Source organism: Microcaecilia unicolor, chromosome 11 (assembly GCF_901765095.1).
Source record: "Microcaecilia unicolor chromosome 11, aMicUni1.1, whole genome shotgun sequence".
Taxonomy (NCBI): domain Eukaryota; kingdom Metazoa; phylum Chordata; class Amphibia; order Gymnophiona; family Siphonopidae; genus Microcaecilia; species Microcaecilia unicolor.
In genome coordinates this window covers 134,668,915-134,694,540 of record NC_044041.1, presented here as the reverse complement: position 1 = coordinate 134,694,540, position 25,626 = coordinate 134,668,915, and the positions used below count along the sequence as shown (strand labels likewise).

The window sequence follows — 25,626 nt, the reverse complement described above, 5'->3', positions numbered from 1 at the left end:
CACTACTTATCACAAATTAACTCCACCCAAATACAAATCTCTCTGCCTGTGTGGCTTAAGAGTAAAGTAAATCTTGCATACTCTTAACCCCATCATAGCATACCTATTCATACCAAATAAATCAACATGACTCTTATTCTCTGTAATAATTGTAGTGCTTTAGTTTCAAGGCCAATCATCTGGACACTAAAAGCTTGTCCTATATGTCATCAGCTCGCTAGTTTAAAACAGGAGCTTAGTAAACTAAAGGAGGAATTAGATGCACTTAAAGCAGCTTCAAAGACTCCACAAAATCATACTGCTCAGAATCAAACCAAATTCCCACCACTGCCTCAAAGGATAAAACCACCTAAAAATAGATGGTTCACAGTAGGCTCAGGCAGAGTTCGTTATGTGACACACAAGCATCCGCCCTCACAAGTGTTGCCCCTACAGAATTCTTTTGCGCCATTACAGCACTGTGATATTCCTGAAAATAGAACGGATGCAGAAGAAAAAAGTAATGAAGGTGGAACAAAAAGATAGGAAGGTACCCAAAGGGTTAACACCCCCCCAAATCACTAATATTAAAACACATACCAGGAAATGTAGATGGAATGCGATGACCACAAATGCTCGCAGTCTAAGCAATAAAGTTCATGACCTTCAAAGCCCTGATGGTGGAGGCAGACTTAGACATTGTTGCAATCACAGAGACGTGGCTAAATGGTTCCCATGAATGGGATGCAAACATACCAGGCTATAATCTATTTAGGAAGGATAGAGAGGGTCGTAAATGTGGAGGAGTAGCTCTATATGTGAGAAATGATATCACAGTGACTGAAATGACAGGGACCTGGGGAAAAGAAGAAGCGATATGGATCACCTTAAAAAGAGATGACAGAACCTCAGTCCACGTGGGTGTTGTCTACAGACCCCCGACACAACTGGAGGAACTAGATAGGGATCTGATCGCGGATATTCAAAAGTTAGGAAAGAAGAGGGAGGTGCTGTTGCTGGGAGATTTCAATCTGCCGGATGTAGATTGGAAGGTTCAGTCGGCGGAATCGGAGAGAAGTAGACAGATCGTTGATGCTTTCCAAAGTGTTTTGCTCAGACAAATGGTGACGGAACCCACAAGGGAGGGAGCGACCCTGGATCTGGTGCTCACAAATGGGGATAGCATGTCAAATGTCCGAGTGGGTGCCCACCTGGTCAGCAGTGACCATCAAATGGTTTGGTTTGATATGACTGCTGTAGTGGAGGGCAGCCACTCAAAACTCAAAGTCCTGGATTTCAAGCGTGCTGACTTTACTAAAATGGGGGAATACCTGAGGAAGGAGCTGATGGGCTGGGAGGAAGTACAAGAAGTGGAAGGACAGTGGTCCAGGCTGAAAGAAGCTATAAATAGGGCCACAAACATTTATGTAAGGAAAGTAAATAAAAGCAAGAGAAACCGATATGGTTCTCCAAACAAGTGGCTGAGAAAATAAAGGCTAAAGAGTTGGCGTTCCAGAAATACACAAAAACTCAAGAACAGGAACACGGGAAGGAATACCGGAGGAAACTGAAAGAAGCCAAGAGAGAGATACGACTGGCAAAAGCGCAAGCGGAAGAACAAATGGCTAGAAATGTAAGGAGGGGTGACAAAAATTTCTTCAGGTATATTAGTGAAAGGAGAATGACTAAAAAGGGAATTGTGAGACTAAAAGATACTGCGAACCGCTATGTAGATAGTGATGAAGAAAAAGCAAATTTGCTAAATAGATACTTTTGTTCTGTTTTCACAGAAGAAAATCCTGGAGCAGGACCACGAGGGACTGGAAAAAGTACAAATGAAAATGGAGTGGATACAGCATCATTTACAGAAGAGAGTGTGTATGAACAACTTGTAAAGCTAAAAGTGGACAAAGCCATGGGACCGGACGGGATCCACCCCAGGATATTAAGGGAGCTCAGAGAGGTTCTGGCGGGTCCTCTTAAAGATTTGTTTAATAAATCCTTGGAGACGGGAGAGGTTCCGAGGGATTGGAGAATGGCGGAGGTGGTCCCTCTTCACAAAAGTGGTGATAGGGAAGTAGCTGGAAACTACAGGCCGGTAAGCCTCACTTCGGTTATTGGAAAAGTAATGGAAGCGATGCTGAAGGAAAGGATAGTGAATTTCCTGGAAGCCAATAAATTGCAAGATCCCAGACAACATGGTTTTACCAAAGGGAAATCGTGCCAAACGAATCTCACTAAGTTTTTTAATTGCATGACAGGAGAATTGAATCAGGGACGAGCTATGGACGTAATCTACTTAGATTTCAGCAAAGCTTTTGATACGGTTCCCCACAGGAGGCTTTTAAATAAACTGGATGGGCTGAAGATAGGACCCGTAGTGGTGAACTGGATTAGGAACTGGTTGACGGACAGACGCCAGAGGGTGGTGGTGAATGGAGTTAGCTCGGAGGAGGGAAAGGTGAGTAGTGGAGTGCCTCAAGGATCGGTGCTGGGGCCGATTCTGTTCAATATATTTGTGAGTGACCTTGCCAAAGGGTTAGAAGGTAAAGTTTGCCTATTTGCGGATGATACTAAAGCGAATGGTACATACCTGTAGAAGGTATTCTCCGAGGACAGCAGGCTGATTGTTCTCACTGATGGGTGACGTCCACGGCAGCCCCTCCAATCGGAAACTTTACTAGCAAAGGCCTTTGCTAGTCCTCGCGCGCCGATGCGCATCGCGCATGCGCGGCCGTCTTCCCGCCCGAACCGACTCGTGTTTGTCAGTCCCATATGTAGCAAGACAAGGGAAGACACAACTCCAAAGGGGAGGCGGGCAGGTTTGTGAGAACAATCAGCCTGCTGTCCTCGGAGAATACCTTCTACAGGTATGTAGCATTCGCTTTCTCGGAGGACAAGCAGGCTGCTTGTTCTCACTGATGGGGTATCCCTAGCCCCCAGACTCACTCAAAACAACAAACATGGTCAATTGGGCCTCGCAACGGCGAGGACATAACTGAGATTGACCTAACAACTTATCCAACTAACTGAGAGTGTAGCCTGGAACAGAATAAACATGGGCCTAGGGGGGTGGAGTTGGATTCTAAACCCTGAACAGATTCTGAAGCACTGACTGCCCGAACCGACTGTCGCATCGGGTATCCTGCTGCAGGCAGTAATGAGATGTGAATGTGTGGACAGATGACCACGTCGCAGCTTTGCAGATCTCTTCAATAGTGGCTGACTTCAAGTGGGCCACTGACGCTGCCATGGCTCTAACATTATGAGCCGTGACATGACCCTCAAGAGCCAGCCCAGCCTGGGCGTAAGTGAAGGAAATGCAATCTGCTAGCCAATTGGATATAGTGCGTTTCCACACAGCCACTCCCCTCCTGTTGGGATCAAAAGAAACAAACAATTGGGCGGACTGTCTGTTGGGCTGTGTCCGCTCCAGATAGAAGGCCAATGCTCTTTTGCAGTCCAATGTGTGCAGCTGACGTTCAGCAGGGCAGGAATGAGGACGGGGAAAGAATGTTGGCAAGACAATTGACTGGTTCAGATGGAACTCCGACACAACCTTTGGCAAGAACTTAGGGTGAGTGCGGAGGACTACTCTGTTATGATGAAATTTGGTGTAAGGGGCCTGGGCTACCAGGGCCTGAAGCTCACTGACTCTACGAGCTGAAGTAACTGCCACCAAGAAAATGACCTTCCAGGTCAAGTACTTCAGATGGCATGAATTCAGTGGCTCAAAAGGAGGTTTCATCAGCTGGGTGAGAACGACATTGAGATCCCATGACACTGTAGGAGGTTTGACGGGGGGCTTTGACAAAAGCAAACCTCTCATGAAGCGAACAACTAAAGGCTGTCCTGAGATCGGCTTACCTTCCACACGGTAATGGTATGCACTGATTGCGCTAAGGTGAACCCTTACAGAGTTGGTCTTGAGACCAGACTCAGACAAGTGCAGAAGGTATTCAAGCAGGGTCTGTGTAGGACAAGAGCGAGGATCTAGGGCCTTGCTGTCACACCAGACGGCAAACCTCCTCCATAAAAAGAAGTAACTCCTCTTAGTGGAATCTTTCCTGGAAGCAAGCAAGATACGGGAGACACCCTCTGACAGACCCAAAGAGGCAAAGTCTACGCTCTCAACATCCAGGCCGTGAGAGCCAGAGACCGGAGGTTGGGATGCAGAAGCTTCCCTTCGTCCTGTGTGATGAGGGTCGAAAAACACTCCAATCTCCACGGTTCTTCGGAGGACAACTCCAGAAGAAGAGGGAACCAGATCTGAAGCGGCCAAAAGGGAGCAATCAGAATCATGGTGCCTCGGTCTTGCTTGAGTTTCAATAAAGTCTTCCCCACCAGAGGTATGGGAGGATAAGCATACAGCAGACCTTCCCCCCAGTCCAGGAGGAAGGCATCCGATGCCAGTCTGCCGGGGGCCTGAAGTCTGGAACAGAACTGAGGGACCTTGTGGTTGTCTCGAGATGCAAAGAGAGCTACCAAGGGGGTGCCCCACACCTGGAAGATCTGGCGCACTACTCGGGAGTTGAGCGACCACTCATGAGGTTGCATAATCCTGCTCAGTCTGTCGGCCAGACTGTTGTTTATGCCTGCCAGATATGTGGCTTGGAGCAATATGCCGTGACGGCAAGCCCAGAGCCACATGCTGACGGCTTCCTGACACAGGGGGCGAGATCCGGTGCCCCCCTGCTTGTTGATGTAATACATGGCAACCTGGTTGTCTGTCTGAATTTGGATAATTTGGTGGGACAGCCGATCTCTGAAAGCCTTCAGAGCGTTCCAGACCGCTCGTAACTCCAGGAGATTGATCTGCAGATCGTGTTCCTGGAGGGACCAGCTTCCCTGGGTGTGAAGCCCATTGACATGAGCTCCCCACCCCAGGAGAGACGCATCCGTAGTCAGCACTTTTTGTGGCTGAGGAATTTGGAAAGGACGTCCCAGAGTCAAATTGGACCAAATCGTCCACCAATACAGGGATTTAAGAAAACTCGTGGACAGGTGGATCACGTCTTCTAGATCCCCAGCAGCCTGAAACCACTGGGAAGCTAGGGTCCATTGAGCAGATCGCATGTGAAGGCGGGCCATGGGAGTCACATGAACTGTGGAGGCCATGTGGCCCAGCAATCTCAACATCTGCCGAGCTGTGATCTGCTGGGACGCTCGCACCCGCGAGACGAGGGACAACAAGTTGTTGGCTCTCGTCCCTGGGAGATAGGCACGAGCCGTCCGAGAATCCAGAGCTCCTATGAATTCGAGTCTCTGTACTGGGAGAAGATGGGACTTTGGATAATTTATCACAAACCCCAGTAGCTCCAGGAGGCGAATAGTCATCTGCATGGACTGTAGAGCTCCTGCCTCGGATGTGTTCTTCACCAGCCAATCGTCAAGATAGGGGAACACGTGTACTCCCAGCCTGCGAAGCGCCGCTGCTACTACAGCCAAGCACTTCGTGAACACTCTGGGCGCAGAGGCGAGCCCAAAGGGTAGCACACAGTACTGGAAGTGACGTGTGCCCAGCTGAAATCGCAGATACTGTCTGTGAGCTGGCAGTATCGGGATGTGCGTGTAGGCGTCCTTCAAGTCCAGAGAGCATAGCCAGTCGTTTTCCTGAATCATGGGGTGCCCAGGGAAAGCATCTTGAACTTTTTCTTGACCAGATATTTGTTCAGGGCCCTTAGGTCTAGGATGGGACGCATCCCCCCTGTTTTCTTTTCCACAAGGAAGTGCCTGGAATAGAATCCCAGCCCTTCTTGCCCGGATGGCACGGGCTCGACCGCATTGGCGCTGAGAAGGGCAGAAAGTTCCTCTGCAATTACCTGCTTGTGCTGGAAGCTGTAGGATTGAGCTCCCGGTGGGCAATTTGGAGGTTTCAAGGCCAAATTGAGGGTGTATCCTTGCCGGACTATTTGAAGAACCCAACAGTCGGAGGTTATGAGAGGCCACCTTTGGTGAAAAACTTTCAACCTCCCCCCGACCGGCAGATCGCCCGGCACTGACACGTTGATGTCGGCTATGCTCTGCTGGAGCCAGTCAAAAGCTCGCTCCCTGCTTTTGCTGGGGAGCCGTGGGGCCTTGCTGAGGCGCACGCTGCTGACGAGAGCGAGCGCGCAGGGGCTTAGCCTGGGCCACAGGCTGTCGAGAAGGAGGATTGTACCTACGCTTACCAGAAGAGTAGGGAACAGTCTTCCTTCCCCCATAAAAACGTCTACCTGAGGAGGTAGATGCTGAAGGCTGCCGGCGGGAGAACTTGTCGAAAGCGGTATCCCGCTGGTGGAGCTGCTCTACCACCTGTTCGACTTTCTCTCCAAAAATATTGTCCGCTCGGCAAGGGGAGTCCGCAATCCGCTGCTGGATCCTATTCTCCAGGTCGGAGGCATGCAGCCATGAGAGTCTGCGCATCACCACACCTTGAGCAGCGGCCCTGGACGCAACATCAAAGGCATCATATACCCCTCTGCCCAGGAATTTTCTGCATGCCTTCAGCTGCCTGACCACCTCCTGAAATGGCTTGGCTTGCTCAGGAGGGAGCTTGTCCACCAAGCCCGCCAACTGCCGCACATTGTTCCGCATATGTATGCTCGTGTAGAGCTGGTAAGACTGGATTTTGGCCACGAGCATAGAAGAATGGTAGGCCTTCCTCCCAAAGGAGTCTAAGGTTCTAGAGTCCTTGCCCGGGGGCGCCGAAGCATGCTCCCTAGAACTCTTCTTTAGGGCCAGATCCACCACACCAGAGTCGTGAGGCAACTGAGTGCGCATCAGCTCTGGGTTCCCATGGATCCGGTACTGGGGCTCGATCTTCTTGGGAATGTGGGGATTACTTAGAGGCTTGGTCCAGTTCGCCAGCAATGTCTTTTTTAGGATATGATGCATGGGTACTGTGGACGCTTCCTTAGGTGGAGAAGGATAGTCCAGGAGCTCAAACATTTCAGCCCTGGGCTCGTCCTCCACAACCACCGGGAAGGGGATGGCCGAAGACATCTCCCGGACAAAGGCCACAAAAGACAGACTCTCGGGAGGAGAAAGCTGCCTTTCAGAGGAGGGTGTGGGATCAGAAGGAAGGCCATCAGACTCTTCGTCAGAGAAATATCTGATGTCCTCCTCCTCCTCCCACGAGGCCTCACCATCGGTATCAGACACAAGTTCATGAACCTGTGTCTGAAGCCGTGCCCGGCTCGACTCCGTGGAAACACGGCCACAGTGGGAGCGTCGAGAGGTAGACTCCCTCGCCAGCACCAGCGAAGCTCCCTCCGCCGATGTCGTCGGGGAGCCTTCCTGGGAGGCGACCGCAGTCGGTACTGCAAGCGGCACCGATGTCGGAGACCTCCCCTTGGGCAAGGGGCCAGCCGGCACCTCACTCGACGGTACCGGTGGCGCAAGCACCCCCGGTACCGGAGGGGAAGGGCGCAACAGCTCTCCAAGAATCTCTGGGAGAACGGCCCGGAGACTCTCGTGCAGAGCGGCTGTGGAGAAAGACATGGAAGCCGATGCAGGCGTCGAGGTCAGAGTCTGTTCTGGGCGTGGAGGCTGTTCCAGGCTGTCCAAAGTGGAGCGCATCGACACCTCCTGAACAGAGGGTGAGCGGTCCTCCCGGTGCCGATGCCTACTGGGTGCCGACTCCCTTGGCGACCCAGATCTCTCGGTACCGATGCGGGAAGGAGACCGGTGTCGATGCTTCTTTGACTTTTTCAAACGAAGCATGTCACCGGAACTTCCCGGTACCGACGAGGAGGACGTAGAATCCAGCCGTCGCTTCCTCGGGGCCGAGTCCGAAGAAGGCCGGTCTCGGGGGGGCTGTACCGCAGGAGCCCTCAGGGTAGGGGGAGAGCCACCCGAAGGCTCACCGCCACCAGCAGGGGAATGGGCAGCCCTCACCTGCACTCCAGTGGAAGCACCACCGTCCGACGACATCAGCACTAGTGGAGGTCCCGGTACCACCGACGCCGACGCAGCCTTTTGATGTCTCGGTACCGACGATGCAGAAGGTCGATGCCTCGATGCAGCCGATGTAGTCGATGCCGAGGTCGAAGGTCTTGAAGCTGTCGACGTCGATGCACTCGATGCCCCCGGTGCTGTTGCCGACGAAGAGCCCGAGAACAACACGTTCCACTGGGCCAATCTCGCTACCTGACTCCTCTTCTGTAAAAGGGCGCAAAGACTACAGGCCTGCGGGCGGTGCCCAGCCCCCAGACACTGAAGACATGACGCGTGCCTATCAGTGAGCGAGATTACCCGGGCACACTGGGTGCACTTCTTGAAGCCGCTGGGAGACTTCGATGACATGGGCGGAAAAATCACGCCGGCGAAATCAAAACTCGTAATGGCGATAAAGGCACCAAAAATAGGGAGAGAAAAAACCCGAACCGAGGCCTCAAAAAGGCCTACCCCGAAAGCGAAAGGAAACTTACGCGGGGCAAAAGCTGGAAACACGGGAAAGGGGAAAAGACCGTAAAGGTCTTCTTCTAATTTTTTTTTTTCTCAGCGAAAAACGCGAAGACGCGCAAGGGTCAACTTTGAGGGGCGCGAAACGGCGCAAAACACGACTGTCCCGAGCGCGGACAAAAGAAGACTGACGAACACGAGCCAGTTCGGGCGGGAAGACGGCCGCGCATGCGCGGTGCGCATCGGCACGCGAGGACTAGCAAAGGCCTTTGCTAGTAAAGTTTCCGATTGGAGGGGCTGCCGTGGACGTCACCCATCAGTGAGAACAAGCAGCCTGCTTGTCCTCGGAGAAGATCTGTAACAGAGTGGACACCCCGGAGGGAGTGGAAAACATGTAAAAGGATCTGAAGAAGCTAGAACGATGGTCTAAGGTCTGGCAATTAAAATTCAATAATATTATACAATTAGGGACTCAATAGAGCTGCTGGAGCACTCGTATTGTCAATCACTAAATAGCCCCAGTCTTATTGAATACAAAATATCTTTATTAAACACGTGTGCTTCAAAACCTGCTCACATGTATTTAAAACCTTTATTCACAAACAATATTCTCTTATATCTTTCATGCTCATTCACACCTTATAGTACCTGCATAGAAAATCTATAACAAGGAGGATTTATATATACATGACTTTCTTGAATATCATTACACACTGTGTCAAAGTTCATGATATCTCGTCTCTCAAAGAGGCATCACAGAATTAGAAATAAGACACCTTTGCATATGTCCACAGAATTAGAAATAAGACACCTTTGCATATGCAAAGGTGTCTTATTTCTAATTCTGTGATGCCTCTTTGAGAGACGAGATATCATGAACTTTGACACAGTGTGTAATGATATTCAAGAAAGTCATGTATATATAAATCCTCCTTGTTATAGATTTTCTATGCAGGTACTATAAGGTGTGAATGAGCATGAAAGATATAAGAGAATATTGTTTGTGAATAAAGGTTTTAAATACACGTGAGCAGGTTTTGAATTAAAATTCAATGCCAAGAAATGCAAAGTGATGCACTTAGGGAATAGAAATCCACGGGAGACATATGTGTTAGGTGGCGAGAGTCTGATAGGTACGGACGGGGAGAGGGATCTTGGGGTGATAGTATCTGAGGATTTGAAGGCGACGAAACAGTGTGACAAGGTGGTGGCTGTATCTAGAAGGTTGTATCTAGAGAGGTGTGACCAGAAGAAGAAAGGGAGTGTTTATGCCCCTGTATAAGTCGTTGGTGAGGCCCCATCTGGAGTATTGTGTTCAGTTTTGGAGGCCGTATCTTGCTAAGGATGTAAAAAGAATCGAAGCGGTGCAAAGAAAAGCTACGAGAATGGTATGGGATTTGCGTAACAAGACGTATGAGGAGAGACTTGCTGACCTGAACAAGTATACCCTGGAGGAAAGGAAAAACAGGGGTGATATGATACAGACATTCAAATATTTGAAAGGTATTAATCCGCAAACAAACCTTTTCCGGAGATACGAAGGCGGTAGAACGAGAGGACATGAAATGAGATTGAAGGGGGGCAGACTCAAGAAAAATGTCAGGAAGTATTTCTTCACGGAGAGAGTGGTGGATGCTTGGAGAACTCGTTTTATTATAAAAACTAAAAACAGAATACAAACAGCACATATCACCCCCTCATCCCTCCCCCCTCATCCCCGAACAACAACTATCCACAACGCAACCCCCTCCCACCTCCTATCCACAATCCCACCATAGGGCCTCCCCCCACCAACCAAATACAGAGAACACCCACCTACAACAACAAACCCTCATAGTGTTCAGGGCGGGTTCAACCTCACCTGTTCCCACCACCTAGCGGCCACCCTCCTACCTTTCTCCACCCGTTCCCACTTCGCCACTGCCTGCACCGCCCCCACCACCTCCCAGCTGATCTGTTCCACTGACCGGACATCCTGGTGCAGGGAGACCCTGCATCGCGCCATCCACAGACAATATCGCAAGATCACCGAGATCACAAACCTCGTCACCGGATCCAAACCCCCAATTCTACCCAGAGGGCCATAGACCCAATCCGCATAGCTGTAACTACGAAACCCGGGGATCTGTAGCAAGGAGGCAACCCTGTCCCCCACTTGGACCGAAAATGAACACTTCTGCAGGAAGTGCTCCATTGTTTCCTCCAACCCAGCACACTCCCCCCTCGGGCATCCTCGGTCTTGCGCCTTGCGACATTTTAAATTACCCCGCACATACAGCTTTCCGTGAAAGGACAGCCACGCAATGTCCCGATATTTAACAGGGATCCGGTCAGATGTGATAAACTGCAGACCTTGCTGCAATCGAGCCTCCGGGCCATCCCGCAGCACCAGCGGCGCCAGGAACACCTGCGACCTCACCCTCTCCATCCACACCGCCCTCCTCCCTTTCCTAATGTCTTCTACCAACACCCCCCACACCCGCACCAGCTTAAGCAGAAGTTTGTAATAGCCCCCCCCCCCCCCCGGACCACCCTTCCTCAGCGCTACCACTCTCCCCCCCTTGCTGCCAGAGAGACCAATATCTTGGCCACCACCGGAGCACACTCTGTGCCCACCCCGGCGGCTCCGGTCCCACCGCCCTACCCAAATTAAACTGTAAAAATAATGCACTAAAAAATAACACCGGATTCAACATACCCACCCCCCTTCCTTCCTCGTCAAATATGTTATGTTCCTCTTCACTGGATTCATCCGGTTCCCCCACAACAGTTGAAAAAAAACACTGTATAACCTCGTATACCTGCCTTCAGGCAATAAACAAATATAACTGACAAACAAAAAGAGGGGAACCAGATGAACCTTAATCAGCCGAACTCGTTCCCCCATGGACATTCTCCACCCCTTCCACCGATTTACCCAGGTCTCGGCCTTCTCCAGACACCTGTCCCAGTTGTACAGGCCATAATCCCCCAAGTCAAAATATATCCCTAGCACCCTAAGGCGCTCTCCCGGGGCAGGGAACCCCCCCCCCCCAACTCAAAAATCCTCCCCCGCTCCCCCACCCACAAACTCTGTGATTTCTCCTGGTTCACCCTCGACCCCGTTGCTCTTGAATATTCCCTAATCAAGCCCAACAACTGTACCCCCTCCTGCTGATCTGCCACCCATACTGTGACGTCATCGGCGTACACCACCACTCTTAACCGACTATCCCCCCCACCTCTGCTCCACCCGTCTCACAAAGGGGTCAATAGCATAGGCATAGAGCAGCGGACTAAGTGGACACCCCTGCTGCACCCCGCCCCTACTCCGAACCCCCTCCCCCGCCAGCCATTAACCAAGGGAAAACACCGTGCCTGATGGTACAAAAGCTGTAGCTGCCCTACCCACTCCTTCGGGAATCCATAATGCCCCAACACTCTCCATAAAAAACACCATTGTACCTGATCAAACGCCTTCTCCTGGTCCAGGGCTACTAACAGTCTCCCCCCTCCCTGCTACGCTCGAACCCCTCCCGCACCCAGGCCGCTGCCTCTAGAACCCCCCGTCCCTGTACCCCACACGCCTGTGAGGTCGCCAACAGAGGCCCGGACACCTGTCTCATCCTCTGGAATAGCATACATGCAAAAATCTTACGATCTGTATTGAGTAACGCGATAGGCCGCCAATTGGCCAATTCCGTAGGGTCCTTCCCCTTGCTGAGCAGGACCAGGGCCGACTCCGTCAAAGACTTCGGAAGGGACCCCTCCACGCGGGCCACCTCCCACACCTGCAACAAAATCGGCCCCAACCGGGCCCGGAAAGCCTGGTAAAACTCAGCCGGCAGGCCGTCCGGCCCAGGCGATGACCGCTTGTGAAGTGCCCCAATGGCCTCCTCCACTTCCCCCAATGTCCAAGGCCGTAATAAGACCTGAAGCTGAGGACCCCAGTTCCCTATCCCCGGGGTACCTGTCACGTAATGTTCCATCAATTCCTCATCTAGCCCCTGGGCAGCAAAACATCCCGAAAAATGAGCCCCCACTGCCCCAAGGATCCCTTCCTTAGACTCCTGCAAAATCCCTCCAGCATCCCTCACCTTTTCCACCACCCTGTGCTCCCGTCGTTCCCTACAACAGGCAAAGGGATCCGGGTTAACTAGCTTCCCGAAGTCCCGTTCGTACACCAAGGAGGCATACTGGTTGTATTGCACTTGCTCCAAGAGGTCCTGCAATTCCCTGATCTCCTCCTCCCGTCCCCCCTGGGAAATCAGCTTATCCCTCCTCTGTTTAACTGCTAGTCCCAACCTCGTCCGCTCCTTACCATCCTTCCTGGCCTGCCGTAAGAAAACCCCCCATGCCCGTCGTTTGACCTCATCCCCACCATCCCCCAAGCGACCGAAAGGCTCCCTGCACCCTAACTTGGTCTTCCAAAACCCCCAAAAAATCCTCCCGTATCCTCTCATCTTGCAACCACTTCAGATTCAACCGCCATAACCCCCTTCCCGGCCTATTGGCTGCCCCCCCCCAACCCGGAGGAGGACCATACGATGATCCGAGAAGTCCACATTCATTACCCACGGCCCCCCAGCACACACCCCCCGCCGCACTAAAAACCGATCTATTCTGCTCCTACACTGCCCTCGAAAGAACGTGAACCCCTCCGCCTCCCCACAAAACTCCATATGTGCATCGATCAACCCTGCTTCCCTCATAATCCCCGCCAATCGTACTCCGTCATACCGTACCTGCGCCGATCTACCCCCGCTATCCTGTTTTCTAAGAATGCTATTGAAATTGCCCCCCCAAAGAATCTGGCGGGATGTGCAGAGATAGGGCCTGATTTTCCCAAACAAACCCACTCTCTCCTTCTTACTCTGGGGCCCATATATATTCACCACTCTCAAAGCCCTTCCCCCCCCAAATCACATCTACTACCAGACATCTTCCCACCCCCAATTCCACCACTCTGGATGTTAACCTCCTGGGATTTAAATAGAATCCCGACCCCCCCATACCTTTCCCCCGCTATCCCCCATACCGAGGGTCCCCACCTCCAGGCCCGTTTTGCTCGCCGAATCTCTTCCAGCAACCTCAGCCGCGTCTCCTGCAGCAGAAAACAATCAGCCCGCACCCGAGCAAACGTATCATACGCCAGACACTGTGCCTTAGCCGAGGCGATACTCGCTACATTAAGCGAGGCAAACGTCAGAAGAAGCCCTGCCATTGTCAGCCGTAGAAGCCGTCAGCCCCTCGAACCCTCCTTCCTCCACTGTACCACCACCTCCAGACCGCCCCCGTTCCCCCCCCCCCCCCGGATCCAGGGCCACTTGCACACCACCCCCTGCATCCTCAATCCCCCCTCCCACCCCCCCATCAAGCTCGCCCCCTCCACCCCCTTCCATCCTCCTGTTCATCCTCCTCATCACCCCCAACCCCTCACCCCCCGTCCCCTTCCCCCCCCCTCCACAACCTCTTCCAAACCCTCCTCCACTTCCACTTGCCCCCCCAACTCCTCGGAGGGTCCCGAACCCTACTTTCCGCTCCCTCCGCCTTCCTTTTACTCCTCTTCCTCCCATCCTGCCCTCCATCCCCTTCCTTCCCCCCTTCCTCCTCCACCTTTCCTTCCCCTTCTCCTCCTCCTCCCTCCTGAACCCCCTTCTTCCTACCCCCCACCCGTCCCTCCCCCAACTTCCTTTTCTGTTCCACCCTCCCCCTATCTGCTCCCCTTCCTCCCTCCGCATCTCCTCCTCTTCTGCCTCCTCCCCCAGCACTTGATACCTATTCCCCCCCTGACCCCTTCTGCCCCTTCTCCTTCAGTTCCCAACCCCCACCTTCCCTACCTTCCCCTTCTTCCGTACCACTTGCACCCAATCCCCCTCCCCCGCCTTCCCCTGCCCCCCTGCCTCCAGCCCCTGCCAAACCCCCACCCCTTCCCCGTCCACCCTCCCATCGCTCTCCTCACTCCCTACCTCCCCCTCCCCATTATGAGATGCCTGTGGACAGTCCCTAAATACATGTCCCAGGTTACCACACAGATTGCAGCGAATCAAAATGCAATCCTCTGTGGCATGTCGAATATCCCCACACCTCCCACACTTTAACACAGGACACGACATACTAAAATGTCTGAACGAACCACATTTAAAACATTGTCGTGGCTGTCCTTTATAGAAGCATAGTATTCTATCACGGCCGAGGAAAGCCACCGAGGGGAGGTGCTGCACTACGTGCCCTACCTGCCGCAACCTGACCAGCGCTCCCCATCCCCCTGCCCAAACCCGGCTAGGATCCGGCAACTTGGATAACGGGGATCGCAGCTCTGCATACCGTTGCAGCCAATACTCCAAGTCAGCCCTGGACAGGGATTCATTACGTACCAGCAGGGTCACCTGCACCAGGTCCGGCTGACTAATCGGGATAGCCTTAAAACCCCTCCATTCCCCCACCCCCCTCACTCCCTCATACCTTTCCCAAAACTCCTCCAAGCCCCTCTGGGTCAGGAAACTTAAATCATATTCTGGGACATTGACGGGGTGGATGCAGGCATAGAAATCCTCCGGGATAAATCCCAGCCCCATCACCTGCCGCAGAACCAACTCCCGGGATGGCATCGCCCCCTCCCCTACCCACTTCAACTGCACCACATTACGCCTTTTTGGCAGCTGACCAGACCCCCTCCCTGACCCCTCAAAACCCCTGCCCATATTCCCAATTCCACTCTGTCCTCCCCCCCTTCCCCTGAACCACTGCTGCAAAAGACCGAGACCCCTGTCCCCAACGCCCCCTCCCCCACCCCCTATACTACTTCCCACCCTACCCCCGCCTCCCCCTTTCTCTCCCAACCCAACCCCATCCCCCCTCCCCTGCCCCCCTTCCATTCCCCCCTCTCCCCTTATTACAGCCCCTTCCCGTGTCTCTACTACCCGAACATCGTCCCCCACAGCGTCCAGACTTGCCCTCAAAGCGTCCACACTTGTCCCTGCGATAACCAGGGTCCGCTCTGGGGCCGAACTGTCCCTCGTCAGCTGTGCAATGCTGTCCAGTACCGGAGCTTCCAGGCACCCTGCCCCCGAACTCCTTCTGACGTCCAATCCTCGGGGCGGGGCCTCAGACACTCCACTGTTCCCATAGGCCAGCTCCTCCTGTTCCTTCCTTGGGCTCTCCTGCTCCCTCCTCGGGTTCTCCACTGCCAAGCTCTCCTGGCCTGCTACCTCCGTCTCCATGCCTGGGGACATGTCGCTGGCGTATTGCCTCTCTTCTCCCGGGTCCTCCGCATGCACCCCCGTCAACGCCGAAGAACTCCCAGCCTGCTCTGCACCTGGTGAGGAATCATCCCTCGCCGACTGGTGACCAGTCCGCTCTCCGTGTCCACTGCCCTGAAGGCCTCCATCCTCTGCCTTCCCAGCATCAACCGCTCTCTCCTCCGCATGTAGTGGGTGAGGATTCTGATGCCCAGTCAACTCCAGCTGCTCAGCAATCCGTCCGGACTCCTCCACCAACAGCAATGACGGCTTCTGCCTTTCGTGGCTCACCTGCACCGTCCCCTCAAGTGGTGCCTCTTCATCCGCCTGGTCCCCCACGCCATCATCATCTCCAGGTACCTCCACCTCCGCTGTGTAAAGGGCACACTCCATGTTCCCATCTGCTACTTCCAGTATCTGGACTTGCTGTTTTTCCTTCTTACTTGTTCCTTGCTCCCCCACACCGGACTGTGTGGCCAGCTGCCTCATGAAGGATAACGGGGAGGGACTGTGAACCCCCTACCTGCTCCTGTCGGGATCCCAGCCCCCCTGCACCTCCTGGTGTTAGCATAGAGGACATCCGATCCCGGTTACAATAAAGTTCCTGCAGAGGGTTTCCTGAGCCCCTTTTCAACTTTATCACTAACCGTTCCTTTCTGGCCAGCATTTTCACTAGCCGTGCCTCTTCTTTCTCATACATCCGCTTATGTTCCTCGGGGGCTAACCTGCACATCGTGTGCGCCATCTTAACTCTTTTCCCCAGCTCGACCACCTCTTTTTCTTCCTTCTTAATGCGCCTCACAATAGCAATTATCCTGCTTGCTGGGTCGTCCGGATCATACCAGCCTTCCACCAAGTCCACCTCATCGTCATCTGAGGATTCGCTCTCCTCACTCTCCCCAGCCTCTGGCCGCCATGCATCCACTACCCGTTCCGGGTCTTCCAAACTCTCCTTCTGAGCCGGCTCCAGCGTTCTTCCCCCCTCACCTTCCAGATATTGCGAGGCAGTGGGGGGGGGCTGCTGCTCACACCTCCGCCCTGGGGTTGCAGTGCCCTTCGATCTACCGGGCTCCTCTCCCTCCTTTCCGGGGGTTTCCCAGTGAGGGAACCACTCCTCCCAGCCCTCAGGTCCCGGGCCCCCGAGCCTGGGCCTTTCCTGAGGCATGCTCCCCCCGGGCCTGCCGCATGGTGGAGCAAGGAGCTGGCCTCACTCCCTTCCTCTCTGGAAACTAGCAGAGCTTCCAACCGCACCTCCTCCTCCTTCCAACAACTGCCTTGGAATGCCCTCCCGCAGGAGGTGGTGGAGATGAAAGTGGTAACGGAATTCAAACATGCGTGGGATAAACATAAAGGAATCCTGTTCAGAAGGAATGGATCCTCAGGAGCTTAACCGAGATTGGATAGCAGAGCCAGTAGTGAGAGGCGGGGCTGGAGGTTGGGAGGTGGGGATAGTGCGGGGCAGACTTACACGGTCTGTGCCAGAGCCAGTGGTGGAAGGCGGGACTGGAGGTTGGGAGGCAGGGATAATGCTGGGCAGGCTTACACGGTCTGTGCCAGAGCCGGTGGTGGGAGGCGGGGATAGTGCTGGGCAGACTTATACGGTCTGTGCCAGAGCCGGTGGTTGGGAGGCGGGGCTGGTGGTTGGGAGGCGGGGATAATGCTGGCCAGACTTATACGGTCTGTGCCCTGAAAATCATAGGTACAAATCAAAGTAGGGTATACACAAAACGTAGCACACATGAGTTGTCTTGTTGGGCAGACTGGATGGACCGTGCAGGTCTTTTTCTGCTGTCATCTACTATGTTACTATGTTACTATGTTAAAATTAGTTTATCTTGTTGGGCAGACTGGATGGACCGTTCAGGTCTTTATCTGCCGTCATTTACTATGTTACTATGTTAGTTCCTCCATATCAACTACACTCGCCTACCTGGTGCCTGTTTGCCTGCTTGCTCCCATGCCAGATCACCAGCTGACAGACTGAACTGCCATGACTTAGTTGCAGTGTGTCATCTCTTGTTTCCCAGACATACTGGAGGGAAAGAATATGTATGTGAAAACTTCAGACCCCCTAACTAAATCCCAATTAAAAACACAGCACCATAGGAGACAAAAAGGCAGTGTGGGAAGAGACTGTGTTTAAGGCTTCCCCCCCCCCCCCCCAAAAAAAAAAAAATATATTATTCAGCCAGCACTTTGTGAACTTTCCTCTGATCCCCCCCTCCAAAAAGTAAGGGGGAGGACAGCAGGGAGAAAAGGGAAGGTACCACCAGCTTTAGCACTCCTTGGCTCTGTGGATTGCACTTAGCCAATCCTGGCCCTCCAGCCTGCTCCCAAGGGAGGAGGGAAATCAGCCCCAAAGGACTATTACCTGCAGAGTCTTCCAGACTTCAAATATCCTCCATCAGGAATCTCAGATTACCAAGAGCGGCCTACTTGTAGTTACCGCACCAAGCTATATATCTGCACCATCTACTAGAACCAGAGAAATACTGAAGAGCTGAAGGCAACACCAGCCCCCTATAAGGGAGATGAAGTCAGCTCAACTGTTTTTTTATAGTTCCATCAGCTAGCAGGGGGCCACAACCCACTCATGTGGACTGGTCTGGGTTGGACGGTAAGGAAGGGGGTGTTCAAAACAGGTTAGGATAAGTTCCTTGAGAAAAAGTCCATAAAAAAATATTAGCCAGGTAGACTTGGAGAGCCAATTTTAATCCCTTGAAATGAGTTAAACGTCTGGCCACTGTTAGAGGCAGGATGCTGGACTAGATAGACCTTAGTCTGACTCAGCATGAGTTTTCTTATGTTCTTATGTTTCAATCTCACTTGTTCCCTAAATCTTCTACCTCTCAGTACAAACACCGGAGATACTGTTTCAAAGGGATGTGGCTGGGTACCCTTGCCCACATTGCCCCTGATACTCACAATCTCATCCTCCAAGTCCCGGTTGAACTGGTGCCCCTCCTTAGATGCAAGAAGTAGCCTGCGCCGTTCACACAGTGGGCCACGCAACCCGTTAAACTTCTTTTCCACATTCCAGGGCTTGGAATCTATCTCGTCTTTGTTCGCATCCTCCTGGCTCAAAGCCAGTGCCTGGGTCTTAATGGCTTCCACCTCCTTCTCCCGAATCTCCATCTGACTCTCTAGCATCTGAAGGGAGGAACAGAAAGCACTACTTAGTTTCACAATCTGATCATTATGCCTCTGGGAATACTGTAATCATCTAAGGAGCAATGCCATAACTGGGTGCTATAACTTAGGTGCCCAAATTATGTTACTTATTCTATACTCTGTGAGGCTCTATCTATATTCTTCATACGTAAAAAAGGCATTGAATGATTAGTACTAAGCCATTAGTTTTCCCAATAAGTGTACTGATGTTCTACTGCTCACTGCAATGTTTACAGCGATGTCTTTTCCTAGGTATGTCCTTGTTGTGACTCCTGGAAGTTAGTGCTGTATGGTAGAATTGTCTTATAGGTCTTCAGTGATTGTGTGGGGTTTTATATTGATTCACAATATGCATGGTAATGGATTTTGATTACCTCACACTTTTCTCAGTAGTAGGTCAAGGAGAGTTACATTCAGGTACATTAGGTATTTTCCTGTCCCTGTAGGGCTTACAGTCTTAAATTTGCACCTGAGACAATAGAAAATTAAGTGACTTGTGCAAGTGGCAGTAGGGTTTGAACCCTGGCTTCCCTAGTTTTCAACCTACTGCTTTAACCAATAGGTATAGCTAATACAGATAATACCTATCCTAAACATGTTTGGTAGCTCAATAATAGAAACAAAAACCCTGGTAAACATTTGGTAACCTATCAAAAATATTCATAGGCAAATTATTTTATGGTTGCCAGTAACCATAGGATTTCTACTATAGTGCTGCTGAACACCACAGTGGAGGGGGTCCTTCCCTGTTGTGTTCAAAAGTGAGATTCCCTCTTCCAGGAGTACACTGCAATTAGGCTACCCTGATTATAAAAATATTAGGTTAAAGTCATATGAGGGTTCCTTCCCTTTTCATGGAGCACAGATTTGGCATGAGTTACCTATGTTGTTGATAGGTTTGGCATTACTTAGAAAGGCTTTGAAAACTTAATGGTTGTACTTTTTAATGAATTGTGTATTATTTATATTGTAATGCCCTCTAATGTTTGAGAGCCTTATAGTTTGTTAACTGCTGTGAATCCTCTTTTTGGAAGAATGGACGGTATACAAAACCCAAATAGAAAAGAATAGAATAGAATCCACACAACGTTACTGATGCATCATTTACCTATTAAGTATATATGGGCACCTGCATTTGCGTACACTACAATCAGGTAGAGGCATTGGAGTCGACTCTGTGGGTGCTTGAGCACCCCCAATATTGGAAAAATTCCTTGTATGTGTCCAGGGAGGGAATATTTCCATTGGACTTAGCACCCCCAATAATTTTGAAAAGTTGGCTCCTATGGGTAGAGGTCTCAGTTTTTGCCTTACCCCTAAACTGTCACCCCCTAAAAACATATGCAGTCACCCGTGTCTCCCCATTGATGGCTTGCCATTTGACATGGGGAAAACAGACACTTGTAAAATGAGGGGCTACTTAATTCTTCTTACACACTTACCAGGCACACAAGCTTGGCATTAGTGTGTAAAATATAGCACCCCAGTGATTTTCATCACTCATTGGCGTGGTGTAATATAACTTTTTAAAAAATTGCTGCAAGGGAATGTTTAATTGAAGGGGCCACAGTCAAATGATTTGCATTAATTAAAACACATTATAAATCAGTTAAAAAGATATAGCAAGATTTAAAAATAATAATTTCCAAAAAGTCAAAGTTTAAGATTCTTAAAGAATAACTTTTTTCACAGACTAATTCCAAAGGAAAAGAATTCCACATACTTTGTTCAAATTAATAGTAAACAATGTTTTTGCAATAATGCATCCTCTTAACTGTAGAATAAGAAAAAAAATTGAACTGATATTGATAAATTTCTCTGGAAGAACTTTCCAAAGACTGCAAAGTCAGAGAATGTGCTAAATTTAGAGAACAAAGGCCATTCAAAACTTTGAAAGGCAAACATAATACCTTAAATTCAATGCACGCAGCAAAAGGTAACCAATGCAGCAAAATCAGAAGAGATGTAACACTATCAAACTTTCTCTTATAACAAACTAGTAAAAAAGGCCCGTTTCCGAAACAAATGAAACGGGCGCTAGCATGTGGTTTTTTTTGGAGTTTTTTTTTTCTGTTTGATATTAAGGGATATAAGTGTTTTGAAATGGGTGCTAGGGAGGTAATGTTTTTGTGTGAATAATGTTTCTGCAGTTGTATTAGTGAACCCCTCCCCCACTTTGGGGGCGAGTAAGTCAGGTTCGTATGAGAACCGCTCCAGGGCTGGGCTTAGTGAGGCATACCTGAAAGATGAACTAGTCCAACTGCTTCTAGGAGGCGTGGGCCTGACCACTGGTACCTTAGTGGCCCTGCTTCCAAACATAGGTGCCAACTGTTCAAAATCATTATGAGTACTAAACACAACAGCAAATTACCCATCACCTGACACAATGAAGGCATTTGCGCAATATTGGGTTGCTCAGCACCCATTGCACACACAGACCTGGATCTGCGGTTCCAAACTTTCTCTTCTGTTGTGCACTAGGAGTTATTGTCATGAGACAGACTATAAAGGATAACGTTTGTAGTGAGTGGTCTCTTCCCCCCACACTCCCATCCATCATTTCTTGCCTATTTAATAGGGAAGAAATGAAGGCCACTGCTAATACAGTGCTAATAATCCTTGCTCAAAGCCCACCTCTTCAATGCCGCTTTCGGCACCTAACCATTGTACCTCTTTCCAGGAAATCTAGACTGCCCCCAATTTGATTGACTGCACTTTTTTGTCCTTTAGATTGTAAGCTCCTTTGAGCAGGGACTGTCCTTCTTTGTTAAATTATACAGCGCTGCGTAACCCTGGTAGCACTTTCGGGCTTGCAGAGAGGCAAATTTGGGTCGGCACGCAGTGGCAGCAGCACTGAAATGCAGGTCGCGTCGCAATGCTCGTTGTTCCATCCTACGCGGTATGACGTGGCTATGCGCGGCGGCGTACTTAGCCTCAGCTCAGCCTCGCTCCGCTCCCTCGTGGCCATCAGGGCAGGCTAAACAATAGCTGCACGCAGTGCACGCTGTCGCTTACAGGGTTGAGCATTGAGCTAGTGCGAGCCTGGCCCTGGAAACGTGGGAAAAGTTCTTCGAGATGAGTTCCAAGCAGCTGCCAGCCCAGTCCAGCACTGCAGGTAATAAAATTTTAAATGCTTTTTTTTTTTTACATCATAATTTTAACGTCTAATTTTTTAAAAATTAAAGTAGCAGGGGCCTAGGCACTATTAAATTTAATTGTTGTGGAATTTCTGGGTGGGGTAAGCACTTCACTATATATATATATATATATATATATATATATAGTGCCCACCCATATTAGCTTTGGGCGCAGCCAAAATGTCAGGTCTGGCTACGCCACTGGTTGTAAGTTCCATGACCCCCTCCTTTTCTTCCCTTCCTCTCCTTCCGTCTGATGAGAGAGAGTGTGTGGGCAGGACCACAGTGGTGGGCGATGAGTCAGAGTGCATCAGTGTGTGAGAGTGTGTGCGAGACATCAGTAATTGTGTATGGGTGTGAGAGTCACATTAGGGGTTTGCGGGGTTGGGGAACTGTGACCGTGCATGAGTGTCTGTGTGTGGGGGGCACTTTGTGATTGAAGTGGGTTTTGAGGGGGGGGGGGTGATTAGCTTAAGGTTTTTTTTTTTTGGTTGGTTAAATTAAGCTGTACCTTGTTTGTTTGTAGGGGAGTCAGCCTTTATTGTGTTACAGGAGTTTGCAGGGTTTTTTTTTCCCTATTGCTGTTATGTGTGGAGAGTGAGAGGTTGTGACTGTGTCAGAGTGTGTGTCACAGAGTGTATGGGAGAGATATTGTGTGTGTAAGAGTTACTGAGTGTATGAAAGTGTGTTTGTGTGTTTGTCAGAGAGATACAGTGTGTCAGAGAGTGTATGTGTGTAGTTGTAAGTTCCATGACCCCCTTCTTTTCTTCCCTTCCTCTCCTTCCCTCTGATGAGAGAGAGTGTGTGGGCAGGAGTGTTGGTTTTTGCTGCTGCTTGTACAATATTTTGAAGGGGGATTCGTTTAAAGTTGTTTCTGGGTGGTTAGATGCTGTTGCTGAAAGGCTCTGGGCATTTCCCTTTTTTTTTTTGCTGCTGCTGTGACGATATTTTGTAGGTTGGATCTTTTTTGCTGGGGCTATTTTTTTTTTTTTGGTACTCTGGGACGATTGTGTAGGTCCCCGAGCGGGGCTGGATGTTCCGTTCTTTTTTCCGACAGGTAAGGCAGTGTCGGGGGCCGGTTCTTTGAGGAGCACTGTTGTGGGTTTTGGACGGGGGAGGCGTTGTTAGGGGCCGGTTCTTGGTGGAGCGGTGCGATAGCCAGCGTGTAGTTTTTGTACTCCCGGGGACAATTGGGCACGTCCCTGGGAGTGAAGTGCTGCAGCGAACGGGTGCAGTGTTTTCGGTGTGTGGGTGGAGGGTTGGAGTTGTGGCAACATGTTGTGCTGTCATCACGTTGGACGCGTGGGCGGGGCAGACACTATTGGAGGAAAATTGATCTCTGGCGCCTCACTTTTAGAACGTTGAGTAAGTGAGGCTTCATTAGAACGTTGGAGGTGCGTTTTATATAGAGAGATAATCTTAGCTACAGTATTTTGTATCAGCTGGATTCTAACAATTTTTTCAGAAGACTATTACAATAGTCAAATGTAGATATTAAAGCCTGAACAATCAGCTGCAAATCATTAAGTGAAAAATAATCACAAACTGATGTAATTTCAATTTATAAAAACAAGGGGTCGACATTCAAAGAGATTTAAATGGCCAGAAATGGTTAGAGTACTGATAGAACTGAAAAATGAGCTTGCGGAGTTACTGCTAATGATATGCAACTTATCCTTAAAATCGAGCGTGGTACCGGAAGATTGGAGGGTGGCCAATGTAACACCCATTTTTAAAAAAGGTTCCAGGGGAGAGCCGGGAAATTATAGACCGGTGAGTCTGATGTCAGTGCCGGGGAAAATGGTAGAGGCTATTATTAAAAACAAAATTACAGAGCACATCCGAGGACATGGATTACTGAGACCAAGTCAGCATGGCTTTTGTGTGGGGAAATCTTGCCTGACCAATTTACTTCAATTCTTTGATGGAGTAAACAAACATGTGGACAAAGGGGAACCGGTTGATATTGTGTATCTGGATTTTCAAAAGGCGTTTGACAAGGTACCTCATGAAAGGCTACAGAGGAAATTGGAGGGTCATGGGATAGGAGGAAATGTCCTATTGTGGATTAAAAACTGGTTGAAGGATAGGAAACAGAGAGTGGGGTTAAATGGTCAGTATTCACAATGGAGAAGGGTAGTTAGTGGGGTTCCTCAGGGGTCTGTGCTAGGACCGCTGCTTTTTAATATATTTATAAATGATTTAGAGATGGGAGTAACTAGCGAGGTAATTAAATTTGCTGATGACACAAAGTTATTCAAAGTTGTTAAATCGCGGCAGGATTGTAAAAAATTACAAGAGGACCTTACAAGACTGGGCGGCTAAATGGCAGATGACGTTTAATGTGAGCAAGTGCAAGGTGATGCATGTGGGAAAAAAGAACCTGAATTATAGCTACGTCATGCAAGGTTCCACGTTAGGAGTTACGGACCAAGAAAGGGATCTGGGTGTCGTCGTCGATAATACACTGAAACCTTCTGCTCAGTGTGCTGCTGCGACTAGGAAAGCGAATAGAATGTTGGGTATTATTAGGAAAGGTATGGAAAATAGGTGTGAGGATGTTATAATGCCGTTGTATCGCTCCATGGTGCGACCGCACCTTGAGTACTGTGTTCAATTCTGGTCGCCGCATCTCAAGAAAGATATAGTAGAATTGGAAAAGGTGCAGCGAAGGGCGACTAAAATGATAGCGGGGATGGGACGACTTCCCTATGAAGAAAGATTAAGGAGGCTAGAGTTATTCAGCTTGGAGAAGAGACGGCTGAGGGGAGACATGATAGAGGTATATAAAATAATGAGTGGAGTGGAACAGGTGGATGTGAAGCGTCTGTTCACGCTTTCCAAAAATACTAGGACTAGGGGGCATGCAATGAAACTACAGTGTAGTAAATTTAAAACAAATCGGAGAAAAGTTTTCTTCGTGGTATAATTAAACTCTGGAATTCGTTGCCGGAGAAAGTGGTGAAGGCGGTTAGCTTAGCAGAGTTTAAAAAGGGGTTGGACGGTTTCCTAAAGGACAAGTCCATAAATCGCTACTAAATGGACTTTGGAAAAATCCACAATTCCAGGAATAACATGGATAGAATGTTTGTACGTTTGGGAAGCTTGCCAGGTGCCCTTGGCCTGGATTGGCCGCTGTCGTGGACAGGATGCTGGGCTCTATGGACCCTTGGTCTTTTCCCAGTGTGGCACTGCTTATGTACTTATGTAACATGGCTAGTTAGCACCTAAGCCAAAACCCGTTTTGTCAGTGGAGTTGGAACTTATTCAGCTAAGTGCTGATATTCAGTGCTTAACTACATAAGGTAACCACATAAACAGGACCACATAAAACACAGTCCTATCTTTATGCAGCTCACCTTATGCAATTAAGTGCTGAATATTACACTTAACCACGGTGGTAGCCAAAATACGCTGACTGCCAGTGGCTAAATATCTACCACCAAGTGGGCATTCTGAGGGACATGTTTGGGCAGTAAAAGAAAATTAGGTGGCTACAGTGAATGTTTACTACTAGTCTGTAAAGTTTAGTCATTTATGACTGAACACAGGTACAGCAGGTCCAACTATTGCTGCCTATTTTATAATTAGCTAGATTTAGGAAAATTTTCAACTGCAGCTAGCCAGATTGTAGGCAAAATTATATCTAAATACAGATGACAGAAATAGCTGGCTATCTATTGCATACTGTCAAATCTTCCCTAATTTGGGGACAAAAGGCATGGTCTGTGATT

The 25,626-nt window shown here is 50.0% G+C and overlaps 1 protein-coding gene across 1 annotated transcript in view; it reads right to left on the bottom strand.

Annotated features, from left to right (window-relative positions):
- Positions 1 to 25,626, bottom strand: part of SPTBN2 (spectrin beta, non-erythrocytic 2) — a 1,201,559-nt gene that overhangs the window by 457,771 nt on the left and 718,162 nt on the right. The window contains exon 20 of the mRNA XM_030217767.1: positions 18,510 to 18,734. Coding sequence (XP_030073627.1) covers positions 18,510 to 18,734 — 225 coding nt within the window. The remainder of the gene's footprint in view (positions 1 to 18,509; positions 18,735 to 25,626) is intronic.